Source organism: Puma concolor, chromosome E2, assembly GCF_028749965.1.
Source record: "Puma concolor isolate L17-30 chromosome E2, mPumCon1.1.hap2, whole genome shotgun sequence".
Taxonomy (NCBI): Eukaryota; Metazoa; Chordata; class Mammalia; order Carnivora; family Felidae; genus Puma; species Puma concolor.
The window spans coordinates 53,492,955-53,509,025 of NC_141681.1; the positions used below are offsets into that span (position 1 = coordinate 53,492,955).

The 16,071-nt window shown below is 59.4% G+C and overlaps 1 protein-coding gene across 4 annotated transcripts in view; it reads right to left on the reverse strand.

Annotated features, from left to right (window-relative positions):
• The window catches only part of LIG1 (DNA ligase 1), a 39,550-nt gene that overhangs the window by 11,376 nt on the left and 12,103 nt on the right, over positions 1-16,071 (reverse strand). For all 4 annotated transcript variants that reach the window (XM_086690250.1, XM_086690248.1, XM_086690249.1 and 1 more), the window contains exons 9-20: positions 13,395-13,475; positions 13,128-13,184; positions 10,358-10,530; positions 9,795-9,961; positions 9,356-9,432; positions 8,526-8,617; positions 8,249-8,348; positions 7,411-7,496; positions 6,543-6,658; positions 3,695-3,790; positions 1,325-1,435; positions 697-768 (exon numbers count right to left, since the gene is read on the reverse strand). In XM_086690250.1, coding sequence (XP_086546376.1) covers positions 697-768; positions 1,325-1,435; positions 3,695-3,790; positions 6,543-6,658; positions 7,411-7,496; positions 8,249-8,348; positions 8,526-8,617; positions 9,356-9,432; positions 9,795-9,961; positions 10,358-10,530; positions 13,128-13,184; positions 13,395-13,475 — 1,228 coding nt within the window. The remainder of the gene's footprint in view (positions 1-696; positions 769-1,324; positions 1,436-3,694; positions 3,791-6,542; positions 6,659-7,410; positions 7,497-8,248; positions 8,349-8,525; positions 8,618-9,355; positions 9,433-9,794; positions 9,962-10,357; positions 10,531-13,127; positions 13,185-13,394; positions 13,476-16,071) is intronic.

Consider the following 16,071-nt stretch of genomic DNA (forward strand, 5'->3'; position numbering starts at 1 on the left):
CTCTCTCCCCCTCCCCCTGCTCCCACTCTGTCTCTCTCTCTCAAAAAAAAGTAAAAAAGTAAAAAAAAAAAAACAAACCCCAATATGTTAACCCAACAACATGCTTTTATGAAATGTGCTTATATTAGAAAAAAACGAATGAGAAGAGGGGCATTACTTTCCATGTTTGCAGATTCTTTAAAGTCGGGCTTTTTTTTTTTTTTTTTATGTTTGTTTATTTTTGGGACAGAGAGAGACAGAGCATGAACGGGGGAGGGGCAGAGAGAGAGGGAGACACAGAATCCGAAGCGGGCCCCAGGCCCCGAGCAGTCAGCACAGAGCCCGACGCGGGGCTCGAACCCACGGACCGTGAGATCATTAAAGTCGGGCCTTTGACGGAGCCGGACTCCCGTGTGTTCACCTGCTGTGTACAAGGAGGGCACGCGGCCAGAGACGGCTGTGACGTGTCGCTCTGGCCGCAGGGCAGGAAGAGGATCTGCCTCCCCCAGCTGTGGAGCCGGGAAGGCAGGCAGGGTCTCACGCTTCCCCAGAGAGGACCTTGGAGACCCTCAGGGGTGCTCGGACCACACCCTGAGAGCCGTGACCTGCGTGTGGCCTCCCAGCTCGGTGACGTGGAGGTCAGGAGGGAAATTCAGACCGCCGGCTCCCGAGCTCCCACACCGCCCGTCACCCCCCAGGCATGCAGCCGGAACTCACCTCTCCGTTGAGGTAGATGAGGTCGAAGGCATATAGACAAACCTGGACCTGGATGTCTGCTGCGTCCACCTCCTGGGTTGGGGCGGGATGGAGAGCAAGGGCGGAGGGGGGCCGGTGAGACGGGGCCCGGTTGGTTTGCCTCCCGTCATGCCTGAGGCCGACACCTGTCACTGTCTCCCCTTCTCTCCAGCCAATGGGCCACACCCCCCGTGAGGGTGACCATACTGCTGGCCCCAGGCTCTGCAGTGTGATGGCTCTCAGCTCACCCCAACAGCCTCATTCCCCTCTGCCAGGTATCTGCCCTCCCAGCCTCCCCTGCAGCTGACGGTGGTGACAGGACACAATTCTGGCCAATGAGAGGAAAGAAGTTTGCTGGGGTACAGGTGGTGGGCGGGCTCCTGGAACAGATCTTCCAGAATGAGACAGAGACATAGGAAAGGGGCTCTTCCTCCTTTGTACTTTAGCATGCTGGGATGAGAACGCAATGGCTGGAGCTGGGACAGCCACCCTGCCAAAGGCCGCAAGAACTGCATCACGACTGACACTCCGTCCTCCTGGGGACGGGGCGGGGCTGGGAGGAAGAGAAAGCGGGGGACCACGGCAGGCAGCTCAGGGCGACCGGGGCTACCTTGCGTTTGCGGGTGGTGAGCACTTGGAACGGCTGGATCTGCTTCTTTTCCCGGTCCCAAGCCACAGCTTCCGTGTCCAGGATGAAGGATGTGACTGATGGCAGTTTAATCTGAAAGGTGGAGGGGGAGACCCCGGGCTGCTGAGAGGTACGGGGCGAGGCCAAAAGGCAGACGCAGGGACACAAATGGCCTTTCCCTGTTTTAGCTCCCAAGATGCACCGACATACTGATGCCAACTCACGGACACGCATACGAGCACAGACCCTCTCTTCTCGAAGAAGGAAAAAGCGAACTTTTCTAAGACTTCCTACTTGGTGCCATAAGCTGGGAACCCAGCGGCCCTCGTCAGGTCCCCGTGAACCTGTCCATTTCCCTTCCGAAATCTCTAAGCCGCCCATGGGCCACCCCCTCACTGAGCCCAGTCCGGCCTAGGCCATGTCATCCTACCGGTCTCCTTGCTCCCGCACGGACCCGCGCCTAACCCACCGTCCTCATGGCACTCGGTGGACTGTTAGCAGATGCCAAAACAGGTCGCAGTGTATCCCTGCTAAAAACCACAGCTGTCCCCGTCAGTCCCCGGCCCCCCCTCACCTCACCCGGCCCCCCTCAGGCCCCGCACCCCAGCACACTAGCTTCTCTGTTTTGTGGATGGGCTATGTTCCCTTAACCACCAGGCCTTTGCACATGCCGATCACTGTAGCGTGCTTGTCCCTGTCCTTCACCTCCACTGGGAGGACTTCTTTTCTCTCAGAGGAACGCCCCCGTACCACTCCAGGTGGCCCCATTCATCCTGCAGCCTGGGGCCGCGTGCGCGGTGGTGGCCTGCCTCACTGACACCGGGCCTAGGTCAAGTCTGACTCTTACAGAGGCTCCCAGAATGGCGGTCCTTTCCTTCAGAGCCCAGGTCTCCACACAGAACTACGGGGCCAAGAGCAGGATGCTCTGATAAGATCTGCCCGCCCCGTGAGGCCTAAGGTCGGTGGAAGAAGAGACTTAATGGGCCCGTCCACGCTAATAGGCCCCCAGCTGCCAGCACAGGGCTCAGGACAGAGCAGATGCCTGGTAAACCTTGGCTGAGGGAACAGGGAAAGGAGCCCCGAACTGTAGGGGCTCCATCCAAACACTCCCAGGAAGCTCCGATATAGACAACACCACCTGTGCCGACAAAAAGGCACATCGGTGGCTGTTGCTTCTGGGAGACGGATGGGGGCGCGGCTTGGCACGGGACACAGGGAAGCGATACGGAGCGATGCTTACATGGAAAGGTTTTTTTATGTTCACGTGGGTGTGTATAACCTTATCCGAACTCACCAAGCCAGATACGCTAAGATCGGAACCTTTCGTAGGAACTATGTCTAGTTGGGGCGCCTGGGTGGCGCAGTCGGTTAAGCGTCCGACTTCAGCCAGGTCACGATCTCGCGGTCCGTGAGTTCGAGCCCCGCGTTGGGCTCTGGGCTGACCGCTCGGAGCCTGGAGCCTGCTTCTGATGCTGTGTCTCCCTCTCTCTCTGCCCCTCCCCTGCTCATACTCTGTCTCTCAAAAATAAATAAATGTTAAAAGAAAAAAAGAAAAGAAAAGAAAGTACATCTAGTAAAACGGGTTAGAAAATCCAGGGCTTGGCAGCTAACAAGGGCTCCGCCCGTGCCTATGAATCTGTTAGGTCAGTCCTCGCTGCTCTGGGAAAGTGCCAACGTCCTGATTAACTAGGGGCAGGCAGGAAGGGCTGTTTGACCAAGGGCTCCCAAAGCAGGCCCAAGAAGCCCCGGAAGCAGAGAAGCCCTTGCTCCGGGGCCTGCAAGGCCCAGCCATATTCTGACGGCGGGGCTGATGTGCGGGCCGGCTCCCTCTGCCCTCGTCCCGGCCACCTGTCCCTGTCAGAGTGAGATTCCGGTTTTCCCGGCCTCTGTTGCGCCACGGGGCCCCGTGCGGGACAGCAACCCCAAGCCAGAGTCGGCCGGGGGTGGTGGGACGTATCCCGAAAGCGTGAACTTTCCTCTGGAGAGGGGAACAGTGGGAAGCCAGAACCCCCTGCCCGTCTTTCTGTCCGGAAGCATGGCAGGTATGTAGGGGCGGTCAGGGCCCGAGTGTTGGGGTGAAGAGCCAACCAGCGAAGGACAGCAGAGGACAGAGACAGAAATGGGCCGGCTTCTGGAGGGCTTTGGTGCACAGCTGAGCCTGGGTAGGGCCGCCCACCCCGATCTCGCCCGCGAGAAAAGAAAAAAAATCACACCTGCTTAAGCCTCTGGGAGTCAGGCGTCCGTCATTTGCAGCCAGACACACCCCCATGTCCTTGTAATTAACCCCCGCCGCTCCCCTGCCCCCCGTAAGTGCAGCCCCTGCCAGAGGGGAAGCGGGTGGCAGGCGCCCACCTTGGGGATGCGGCTGATGATGTCCGGGTACTTTCCGGTATTGTCTTCCTGATTCCTGCTGAAGATCTTTACCTCCCCGCCTTCCAGGACATGGATCTGTGGCAGCAGGGGACGGGAGAGGGAATCAGAGCCCGGCCCCTCCCCGCCTCCCCACAGCCCCTCTTTTCTCTTCTGACCCCACCTTCACCGGCAGAAGGTTCCAGAAGCTCTGGAGGAGGAACTGGTACAGAGACCGGAGTAAATCATCTCCTCCATCCAAACGGCGACTCCCACCCGTTTGTGTAAGCCCCCCCGCCCCGTGCCCCCTGGACCCCGCCGTCACCTACCTCATCCTCCCTATCCAACCCCCACCCAGATGCCGAAGTGTCTTGCTATGTCTAAGAGGATTTGCCTGGTCTCAAGCCGTAAACATCATTCGGATTCTACGGTTAATTCATTTTAAAACAGCCTGGTCACGGTCCATATGTGCCGCCTTAAACGTACGTGATCTCGACAGCTGCGTGGGCGTGGGCTGTAACGTACAGGACTTAAAAATACGCCCGTATCTTAAAAATCACGGTCGCTACCGTAAAATCCTTTGGTCTCTTGTTTTTTCTCAGCAGCCTACAGTAAAACCTTGGATTGCGAGTAACTTGTTCTGCCAACGTTCTGCAAGACGAGCAAACACTTCTCGTCAGTTTTAACTTGGTACAACGAGCGATGTTTGCAGCACGAACACTCCGTGACGCCGAACGTCCCATGAGCACAACTGAGCCAATGGTTCTTCTTTGTCGCTCTCTCTCTCCCTTTCTCTGTGGGATTGTGATCGTCTCCCATGCTCGGGTGCTTGGTCGCAAGCCACGGTGTTCGGCAGAAATCAGTGGTTTTTCAGAATATTGGAAGGTGCCCACAGCTGGCATTGGTGTATTTTTTGTCATTTCGAAGCACCTATGGACAGTCCTTTGCTTTTCCGTACAAGGGTAAGCTTAGAGGGGCGCCTCGGTGGCTCAGTCGGTGAAGCATCTGACTTTGGCTCCGGTCAGGATCTCACAGATCGTGAGTTTAAGCCCCGAGTCGGGTTCTGTGCTGACGGCTCAGAGCCTGGAGCCTGCTTCTGATGCTGTGTCTCCCTCTCTCTCTCTGCCCCCTTCCCCACTCATGCGCTCTCTCTCCTTCAAAAATAAACATTAAAACAAAACAAAAGAATAAGCTTAAGGAATGCTTTGCTTCATTCTAGGTCGGGCTGCCTGCGAATATAGACCCTTTCCTCTGCTGCCTTATTGTCAGTTACGTGAAATACAATATACGACCAGAGTTTATCACTACTGTACCGTAGTGAAGAACCTCCGTGCGGGCGTATACGACGGCCCCCACGCAGAAAAAGGCTGAAAAGAAAGGCAGGAAGAAGGACGTGATTACGCTGGAAGTTAAGAAGGAAATCATGGCGAAGTACGAACGAGGCAGGCGAGTGACCGAAATTCCAAGATTTCATAAGAAGTCTACATCTCGTCTCCAGAGGAGGAGGAGAAAAGGGTGGAGGAATCCTTCACTTCAGATGAGATCCATGGAGCCCATAGACAGCAGTGATTAGTGACAGTGAAAGTGACAGTGACAGTGAAAGGCGTCCTACACAAGAACCTTCCCCTCTCTCGTCTCCCTCGCACCAGCCACAGAGGTTTTCAAAGGTAAGTGCAGGTTAATTTGTTTTTCTTTATATTCTGTATTTTCCTTGCTATTTTGCGTTACATTGCAGTATCGTAATCATTTTTTTATTTATTTTTGAAGGAGAGAGAGACAGAGCATGAGCAGGGGAGGGGCAGAGAGAGAGGGAGACACAGAATCTGAAGCAGGCTCCAGGCTCCGAGCTGTCAGCACAGAGCCCAGAGCGGGGCTCAAACCTACAAACCGTGAGATCATGACCTGAGCCAAAGTCGGACGCTCAACCGACAGAGCCACCCAGGCGCCCCCGTAATCATTTTTTTTTTTTTAATTTTTTTTTTTCAACGTTTATTTATTTTTGGGACAGAGAGAGACAGAGCATGAACGGGGGAGGCGCAGAGAGAGAGAGAGACACAGAATCAGAAACAGGCTCCAGGCTCTGAGCGGTCAGCACAGAGCCCGATGCGGGGCTCGAACTCACGGACTGCGAGATCGTGACCTGGCTGAAGTCGGACGCTTAACCGACTGCGCCACCCAGGCGCCCCCGTAATCATTTTTTATATGAATGTTTTTGGGTCACGGAACAAATCACCTGAGTTTCCATTATTTCTTATGGGGAAATTCGCTTTGATATACAAGCGACTAGGCCTACAAGCAAGTTTCCGGAACGAATTATGCTCGAAAACCGAGGTTTTACTGTATTTTGAAGATCGATGATGCTGACTCTCCAAGTTCACTGCTTGTTAAGCACCACACAGTGTCAGCCCGACACCTGCTCATCCATCCAGGCGACAAACGCTGGCTGGCCCCAGCTGGCCCCGCCAGGACAGAAGAGACCCAAGAAGCGACCTTACAGACCCAACCAAGGGCCCACGGGCGTGCCTGGCGCTGGGTCACACGACACATGTTTATATCACCGCACCGAAGGCTGTACAGACGCCTCCCGTGATGGCTGTTACACTGACCCCCCCGCCAGCCGGGCGCGTGCAAAGCTGGCATTTCTCAAATGCCCACTGCAGGGGGGTCGGGAATTTTGATGGTTTAATCAAATAAAATCGGCTTTCAGATACACGGGGGAGGTGGGTGTTAACACACCTTCTACGTGAAGGTGGAAGTCTCTGGCACGAGCCGCTACGAGCTCGGGTCAAACCCCAGGCCCCGGCTCTCTGGCACTTTCCCTTCTGCCGAGGGAACGCGTCCACCCCCCTACCTGTGCCCTCTGCCCGTCGTATTTGTACTCGCAGGTGAAAGCCGCCTCCTCAAAGCGTTTCAGGACCTCGCTGACACCGCGGGTGGGGTGTGCCAGCATCGGTTTCAGGGGGACCCCTGGGAGGGGAGGAGCGAGAGTTAGGGTGCCCTGGGGGAGGGCCAACCCCGGGTCAGGGAGGGGTCTGTGGCACAGACAGCCCGTTGTGCCCCAGGGCCCATTCTCCTTTCCCACCGCGAAGAGAACACGCCCTCCCGGGGCAGGAGGGGGGGGTGGCCTCCCAGCTTTGGGACATTCCCAGACTCCCTTGCAGCTAGGTAAGGCCACGCGATTAGGATGCGTGTGGTAACGATATGCGCGCCGTCTGGGTCACATCCTCACCCCTCTTCTCTCTCTCCCTCCCTCTTCTCGTTATCTAGAAATCCGAGCCATCCCTGGTCACACACATGAGGGTGAAAACCTCTGGGAAACGAAGTGACAAGACAGAAACCTAGGTCCCCGGGGGCCCCTGGGGGTCCGTGGAGCCCAGCCACGCATCCTCCCTGATCCCTGCCCTCCTCTGGACTCTTACGGGGTGGGAAGAAGAGGCTGTGTGGCCAGACCCACTGCCTTTTGGGGGATCTCTTGTTACGGCAGATTCCCCCACGCTCCTCCTGATACAGATGGGGCCTCCAAACAAACAGATGGGCTTCAGCATGGGGAATGGGATTCAATTTTGGTGGTGACAGGAACCTACAGGTTCTCAGGGGGACGAAGAAAGCTAAGGCTGGGAGGAGGGAGTGGGGCCCGCAGGAGGCCAGCCCGGAGCTCCGTGGCCCCACGGCCGGCTCTGCCCAGGGAGGGGCTGCGGCCTCTCCTGAGGGCCCTGTACCTGGGCTCAGCCTGCAGTGCTCCGGGAGGTGCTCCAGGCCGTGCTCCAGCAGCACGGGGATGATCCGGTCCAGGTCGGGCACCTCGCTGGGGCGGGGGCAAGAATGAGCAGGTGTCCTTCCAGAACTCCCGCAGCCTGGAAACCCTGTTCTCTGGCTCTGAGATGCGCCGCTGTGAGCCTGTCACCCTGTTTGTTCCCTCCCATCCCCGACTCCCTTGGTCCCAACTCTCACGATCCTCCCTCAGTGTCACTACACATCCCTCTGTTCCCCTCGTCTTGGGCCTGCCGTCAGCCCTGTCGTCGTGAGACCAGCGGCTCTCCACCTGAGCCACACGTAAAAGGCACTCGGGGATGGAGTAAAAAGTTCAAGGCCAGGCTCCGCCTCCGGAGATTCTGATGTGGGAGTGGGGGGCAGGGTAGAGACGGCTGTCCTGGCCCGCGGTTTTGCAGGGTTCATGGCCGTGTGCCCAAGCGGGTGCCCCCAGGGTTTCCGTGCAGACGCTCACGGGCCGTCCTGCCACTGTCACTGGGCAGTCACGGTCCTGCTGTGGCCAGGTCCTCCAGGCGGCCCTCCCCGGAGCCCTTGCTGTCACTCCATGCATGTGCTAACGCCCCACTGCGCGTCAGTCACAGGATCCCTCACCGTTTGCCACCTTCCTAATCTCTGTCCCCAGCCTTGTGTCCGGCCCCAGTCCCGTCTGGATCACCCGCCCTGCGACGGCCACTAGCGCTTAGTAGCCACCGGCCCCTCCCACGTCGCCAGCAGCCCTCGGTGCCGAGCCTCCCGCCCCTCCAGCTCCCCATCCCCCCGCCCTCGGCCCTTGGCCCCAGATCTCACCAGAACGTCTGCTTCAGGATCATGCCCTGTTCCTCCAGCCACGTCTTCCGGGCCTCCGCTGTCCGGCCCTTCCCAGCGTCCACGACAGCCGGGGGGAAATCTAAGACCAGAGCCACCAGCAGAGGCTTTGGGATGGGCCCGACCCCTCGGCTCCCCCAGGGCGGGCGGTGCTGGAGACAAGGCTGCTAGGGAAGGAAGGGGCCTGGAAAGGAGCTGGGGCGTGGAGGGCAGCCCGGGCTAACCCGAGCGCCAGGCGGAGACAGCCGCGGGGCCTCACCTTGGCCGGGGGGCGTGAGGCTCACGGCCTGGGCGAGGGCGGCCAGCACCGACTGCTCTGCCAGCCCGAGGCGTAGCCGTCCGCTCAGGGCTCTGAGGGGGAGAGCAGGCGAGAGGGCTTGTCAGCACCGCCTTGCCCTCTATCCCTTGCGCCTGCCTCCTCCGGTCTCCCAGAACCCTCTGGAACCCTCTGGAACCCTCTCCTCAAAGCCAGAACAATCTTCAGGGCTGGAAGGGACCTGAGGGGTCACACAGCCCCAGTGAACAGACAAGGAAACTGAGGCCAGCCCGTAGCAGCCATGGCCGCTGGTGTTCTCTGGGGCAGAACAAAGTGCCCCCCAGGGGCCTGTGCGGCTCACCTCAGATGCCCTCTGGGGAAGCAGTGAAGCTCGGGGAGGGCGAGCCGGGGCAGAGCGGGACACAGACTGTGATGGGCAAGGTGTTCCCCACACAGGCCTCTCTCTGAGCCGGGGGTCTCGGGCGCAAGGCTTATCCTCCTTGGGCCTCCCCCTCCCGCAGACCAGGCTGAGGGTAACAAGGCCTGCCCGGTAGGGCCATGGGGAGGAAGTGATGCACTGACACATGCCACACCGGGGACCCGAGAAACACCGCACGATGGGGGACGACTACGGTTTTGTTTTCACTGTCGTGGCGACCGCTTGGCTCCCGGCCCGTCCTGCACCCGCCGAGGCCACGGCAGACACGGCTAATCAATCACTGCACCTTTACCCACGAGCCCCGAGAGGACACAAGGAAAAGAGCCTAGTGGGGACGCCCGTGGCCAGTCCCCCGCTCCTGCCACCTCCCCCGGCCTCCCGGGCCCATGCCCACCTGGCGATGAATCGGGCTTCTGAGTGACGGCAGGCGACAAAGAGGCCTTTGATGACGTCCATCTTCTTGGCTGTGGACTGAGGCGGGGCAGGCCAGTGGGTGTCTGGGGCGCGGGGTGAGGACCCCGCCTCCTCCTGGCCAGCGAGCCGCCCCCACCTCTCCCCACTCCCAGCGCCCGGTCGTGCTCTGACACAGCGAAGAAGGCCGCGTCCGGCTCCCCTCCGGCCCCACCTTGATTCGGCCAGTGTCTACTGTCCCGTCACATGGTAGGAACAGAGCAGGTGTTGAAGGGCAAGGGGAGACCCCCCTGCCCGTCCCGAGAGTCCCCACAAGCAGGACTGAAGCGACCCGGCCGCCAGAAGCCCCCCTGTCGCTACCCGCCCGCCGTGTCTCCGGGTCCCCAGGGGAAGGGCCCAGGGTGGCCGCCTTGCCCACTCACAGCGCTGCCGGCGAGCCCGGCGATGTCTCGGAACTTGGCGAAGACCCCGGAGGCCGTGAGAGCGGGCGGGGGCAGCATGAGTCTCTGGGTGCTGCGGCTGTTCTCGGCCACCAGCCCCACGTCGCCCTTCTCGGCCGCCTCGGCCTTGACGGACTCCAGCTGCCGCCCTTGGGGTGCAGGGAGCCGGGGCTGAGGGGGCCGCACCGGGCCGCGGGTCCCCACAGGACCCACCCTGCCCCTCCCCCCGCTCCCCCCCCCATGCACACGGAGCCCCGGGGGCCCCGCCCACGTTGTTCTCCCCACATCTGCCGCTTCCCTGGGCACCTGCTCCCTCCACACCGTCTTCCCAGCCCCTCCTCCCAACCCCGCGGGCCCGCCTCCAGCCCCGCCTCCAGCTGCGGGGCCTCCCTCACCGGAACCAGCGCCCCACCAGTCTGTCCCATCCATCCGGCTCTCTTCCCCACCTCCAGAGTCCCCTCTCCCATCCCTCATGCGCTCCCCACCTCTCCCCCTTCTCCCTCTGAGCCCCCTACGCTCCAACGGCCACCACACGCCCTGCTTACCCGTGGCCTGGGCCACCGCCTTGAGGAGGACACCGTCCCCGACGCCAAGCTCCAGGCCCTGCTGCGGCGGCCCGAGGCGGTTGAGGCTGAGGTAGAGGATGGGGAGCAGGTCTGGGGGGGACAGGGCCACCACGGAGCGCAGCAAGTTGCTCAGTGTCTCCACCATCCGGAGCCTGGGGCGGGGGGGATGGGGTGTGAGCCGCTGGCAGGTTAGGGTCAAAGCTGGGGGGGTGGGGGAAGGGACCCGGGAGAGGAGAAGACAAAGGGCTTGAGCCCAGGCCCGGGCACAGCCACAGGCTGCTGGTAGGAGGGTGAGCCCGGTCCCTGCTTACGACAGAGACGGGGAGGACCATCCACAGAGGATGATGGGAGCACGGAGTGCTGTCTAAGTGCCGGGGCCGCTTCCAAGCATCTGTGTGTTTCCGCTCACTGAAATCTCACGGCTCCCCCATCACACAGACGCTATCACCCCCACTGCACAGATGAGGAAACTGAGGCATAGAGGTCGCCCGAGGTCACAGAGCCCGTGCGACTCAAGCCGAGAGGTGACCCGAGGCCATCTGCTCCAGGACCCGCGCTCCCAGCCACTAAGCTGCGCTGGCTCTAGAAGCACGACCACGTTAGGGATGCCCGGGCGGCTCCGTGGGTTCAGCGTCCCATTCCTCACTTCGGCTCAGGCCATGATCTCCCGGGCTCACGAGTTCGGTCCCCGCGTCAGGCTCTGTGCAGACAGCGTGGAGCCTGCTTGGGATTCTCTCTCCCTCTCTCTCTCTCTCTCTCTCCCCCTCTCAAAATAAGCTTTTAAAAAAAAACAAGTAAAAGTATGACACCTCTGTCCGTGTCAGGAAGTCTGTACGAACGTGTGCACGTTCGTTAAGCGCACACCCAGGCAGCCTAACTGGACAGAGGAGCTCAGTCTATTCCCGTGGAGGAGACACCGGAGGACCACGAAGCCCGCCGAGCAGACCCCACAGACGTGACCATCACGGGCGGACCCACCAGTGGCTCCGATGCTGGCGGAACGGCTTGCCCCCCAAACTCAGGTCTACCCGGAGCCTCACGATGGGACTTTACTTGCCAGTTAGAAAATGGTGTGGTAACAGTTTCAGGAGTAGAATCCTCAACTTCCTTTTTTTTTTTTTTTTTCTTTTTTTTAAAGTTGATTTATCTTGGGAGAAAGAGAGAGTGAGAGTGGGGGACGGAGAGAGGGAGGGAGAGAGAGAGTCCTAAGCAGGTGCCACACTGTCAGCAAGGAGCCCAACACGGGGCTCAAAGCCAACAAACCGTGAGATCACGACCTGAGCCAGAAGCAAAAGTCGCACGTTCACTTGACTGAGCCCCCCAGGCGCCCCGCCTGAATCAGCTCTCGAGGAAACGTCACACAGACCCAAAGTGAGACTTGTGCAAGGTCACCGGATTCGTCGAAAGTGCCACAGTGGGGAGGCTGGACCAAGAAAGACCGAGGAGCGTCGAGGATAGAGACAAGGAGACAGGGTGACCATGCACCACAGGCAGGGGTCAGGGTCAGGGCGAGGGTCCAGGGTGGGTCCCGGCCTAGCAAAGCCAACGCAAAGGGGGAAACCAGCCAGACACAAATGACGTCTGCGCGTCGCGTAACAGCCCGCACTAACGCTGACATCGCGGTCTCGGTAACCATCCCCCTGCCGGCGTAAACACGTCAACGTTCAAGAAAGCTGATCACGGGTACGTGGGGGCTCGCTGTGCCATTTCTACGATTTTTCTCGAAGTTTACAGTTATTTCTAAAGACCCTAAAAAAAAGTTGTAAAACCCTCCAACTGGGGATCATGGGGACTGGACAGTCACCCACAGTCCTCCTGAACTCAGTGACTGCCAACAGCACCTCCTAAAAGTACTTACTAGGCACCTCGCTGTGCCACTCTGGCACCCCCTCCCAGCAAACCCGAGACGGATGATCTTCACTTTCCTTACGCAGAGGCCGAAGCTCAGAGAGGTCAGGCCACCCGCCCACGGTCACACAGCCAGGAAGCAGCCGGGACGGGGCCCACTCCCAGACCGGTCTGCGCCCGGGGCTGGGCACTGGCTCCACTGCCCACAGGTCTGGCCTTCCCGGCCCTTCCCGCACCCTCTGGGCCCCAGAGGAGGCGCCTCCCGTGTTCACAAAGACACACGCTGAAGCACTGGGAAGAGCCTAAACACTCCGCGATGTACGAAAACAAAAGAATCCCACGGTGCGGTTAAAAGGGGTGAGACCTACTTAAAGCAACATGGAAAGATCTGGAAACAATGCTGATGGAGCATCAGGGACCAGAATGACGTGGGCCCCCTGACAACACCGATTGAATACACAGGGATGGGGGGGGGGGGCGCAGGATGGGGTGGAACGGGGACCAGGCCCAGGCAGCCCAGGGCCCCGAGGGCCCTTGCAGTGCTCACTGGGAGTGGGGTTCTCACTGTACCCAACACCCGGACCTCCTCACGGTAAGGGCGAGGAAATCAGCTGGGCTGCGGCGACTTCTCACCAAATGCGGGTAGACGGAGCTCATGTCATAGGGAGGAGGCGGTGTCCCCACCCCAGGGATCTGGGTTCTCTCCCCTACCACGTCTCGTTCTGATCAACAGAAACAGACAGAAGCACGGGGCAGGGGCCTTCCGAGCCTGGGGCCCAAGAGGCCTCGCAGCTGCTCCCAGGGCCATGGCCATGAGAGGGAGGGAGGGTGAAGGGACCAGGCAGCAGGAGGCATCCCTCCCCCCACCCGCCCCTCCCACAGGGGGGGTCCGACAGATTACCGAGCAGAAACCTCCTCAATCTTCTCAAATGTCCGGGCCACAGCCAGGTAAGGGACCCTGGGGGAGGAAGAGAGACACGGGGCAGTGCATACAACCCACGCCGTCCATCGTCTGTCCGCCTGCCTCCCCGCGCTTTCCACGCTGCTGCCTGTGTCCCCTGAACGTGGACACGAGGGACGCAGCAGTTCCCTCCAACGGAGGCCTCCAGGGAGAGGCACCCGGCGACGGGGGCGCGAGGAAGGCAGTCGGGGGCGGGAGAAGCCTCACTTCTGGCCCGGCTTCCAGCAGGCGTCGTCGACGGGATGGTAGTTGTTCTTGGCCGGGTTGTAGCCAGAGGGGTCCAGGGGTCTGTGGGGGCAAAGGGGAGATCAGACGCCTGGGGCAAAGCAGAGCCGCTCCTTCAACTAACACTTTCTGGAGCACCTGCTGTGCACCCGACACCGTTCTAGGCACGAGGGCACACAAAGGAACGAAAACAAAGTTGGTGAACCTGGAGCTTCCGCTCTAGTGGGAGAGTCAGGGGCAACAGACAAAACAAAACACAGAAGCAAACAATTTTGATATTAAGAAATATTTAAAACCAAGTGGTGGGGGGCACAGTGGGATAGAAGGTGCTAGATCTGAGGAAAAGGTGGGGAAGGAGATGTTTGGGCAGAATAACCTGGGGCGTGAGCAGACTGGGTATCGGGGAGAAGAGCACTCCAGGCAGGGGCAACAGCCAGTGCAAAGGCCCTGAGGTAGACACGCACGTGACACGTTTAAGGAATGGAAACGTGGCTGGGGGCGTGGCCAGCATGATCTGGCTGCTTTTTACAGTCCATTCTAAGAGGCTAGGGACCCCTCGGGTTTCCCAACCAACGTCTCCCTTACTTTCTCTGGATGGAACAGCAGGAAAGGGGTGCCGTCTCTGGGTGCCGCAAAGTGCCAGGCACTGTGCTCAGAGCACTGCCTCTGTTCGCAATGAGCCACACTAGGGACTCTTCTAACCCTGTTTCCCGGATACTCGTAGGTGGCACAGGGTCATATGACAAGCAGCACAGCCCCAGAGATGGCATTCCAAACCTCCCCGTTCTAAATGCCTCCGGAAATGCCTCACGCTGACTCTGCTGGAGCCACTCGCGGCCAGACTGTGCAGTCAGACCCATCTGGGTTCCCGTCCCTGTTCCCTCCTCGAGCAGCCGCGTCACCCTGAGAGAGCAGTTTCCTCTCTCTGAACCATGGTGCCCTCGTCCGTACCACGGAGCTCCCAAGAGTCCCCACCATCACACGTTGTCGTGAGGGTTAAGAAATTACGGTGAAGGGGGGCTGAGCGTCCGGCTTCGGCTCAGGTCATGATCTCACGGTTTGTGAGTTCGAACCCCGTCCGTCTGTGCTGACAGCTCGGAGCCTGGATCCTGCTTCGGATTCTGTGTCTCCCTCTCTCTCTGCCCCTCCCCCGCTCATGCCCTGTCTCTCTCTGTCTCTCAAAAGTAAATAAATAAATGTAAAAAAAAAATAAAAATAAATAAAAAAGTAATTATGGTGAGGGCGCCCCCTCCTTGGTGCACTCTATGGGGAGCTTTTTAAAAAAGTTTTAGTTAATTAATTTATTTTGAGAGAGAGAGAGTGTGTGTGTGTGTGCATGTGGGAGGGGCAGAGAGAGGGAGAGCACCCAAAGCGCAGAGCCCGATGCGGGGCTCGAACCCATGAAACGCGAGCTCACGACCTGAGCCGAAATCAAGAGTCACACACCTAACTGACGGACCGACCCAGGCGCCCCTGTGGGGAGCGTGTTTAAAATGACCCGGACTCCCCAGCCTCAGGCCTGTATCTACCTCAAAACTGGGGAGGCACAAGAGGGTGGGAGAGAAGACTCTGGAATTTTTCCAGCTCTTGCGCGGACTCTGATGCACAGACGGGGCTGTGCGGCTGAGCCGGACGGGGCGTGCGTGGGGCTCCGCAGGGGAGGCATTTCCTAGGTGGTGGTCGTCCCGGTCGACCGTACTGTTCTTATGAGAGACAGCACAGCAGTTAAGAAATCCTACAGCCAGGCCGCCTGGTTCAAATCTCAGCGCGCGGGCCTCGCTCCCCACCCGTGACCTACGCGAGGCACCGACGGTAAATTAATACTAAGAGGAACAATAGTAGCAGCTACAACCTGCTGAGCTTGGCAGTGGCCAGGCCCTAGCCAAATGTTTCCAACCCTCGGGAGGAAACTGGCACAGAAAGGCTAAGGCGCTTCCCCAAGGTCACACAGCTGGCCGAGGAGGAGCTGGGGCTTCTCACCACTCCACGATACCGTCCTGCCTTCAGGCCTCACCTTCCTCGTCTGTGAGATGGGGATACCGACAGAACCTATGCACAGTGACCGCTGGATGAAAGCGAGTGCGGTCACCGGTCTGTCCCCATTTCCGAGGTGAGAAAAACTGGACGTCCCGAACGTTTGTCTGTCTCCTGGAGGCAGCCATCGGAGATGGACGAGTAATCAGGCTTGGAATGGAGTCGGAAGAATGATCTCGGGATCACGTGAAATAGGTAACAGGACGGGGGCGCCAGGGTGGCTCAGTCGGTGAAGAGTCCGACTCTTGGTTTCGGCTCAGGTCAGGAGCTCACGGTTCGTGGGCTCGAACCCCTGCATCTGGCACCACGCAGAGCCTGCTTGGGATTCTCTCCTTCCCTCTCTCGATGCCCCCCCCCTCCCCCCCCCACATGCTTTCTCTCTCTCAAAATAAACTTTAGGAAAGACAAATCCAGCCAGGATACAAAGCCTTGTAGGCAGCAGGCCACCGATTTCGTCAGAGAAACTTTTTTCTGGACGCATAAGCACACGCACGTACCCAGAAGGCCAGACGGGCCAGAACTGAGGAGGAGCACGCCCAGGATTCAGGGGGACCCGAGTCCTAGGCCCGGCCCTACCCCCGTCTTCCTGCGTGACCCAGGGAAGCTAACGCAGCCTCTCTGGGCT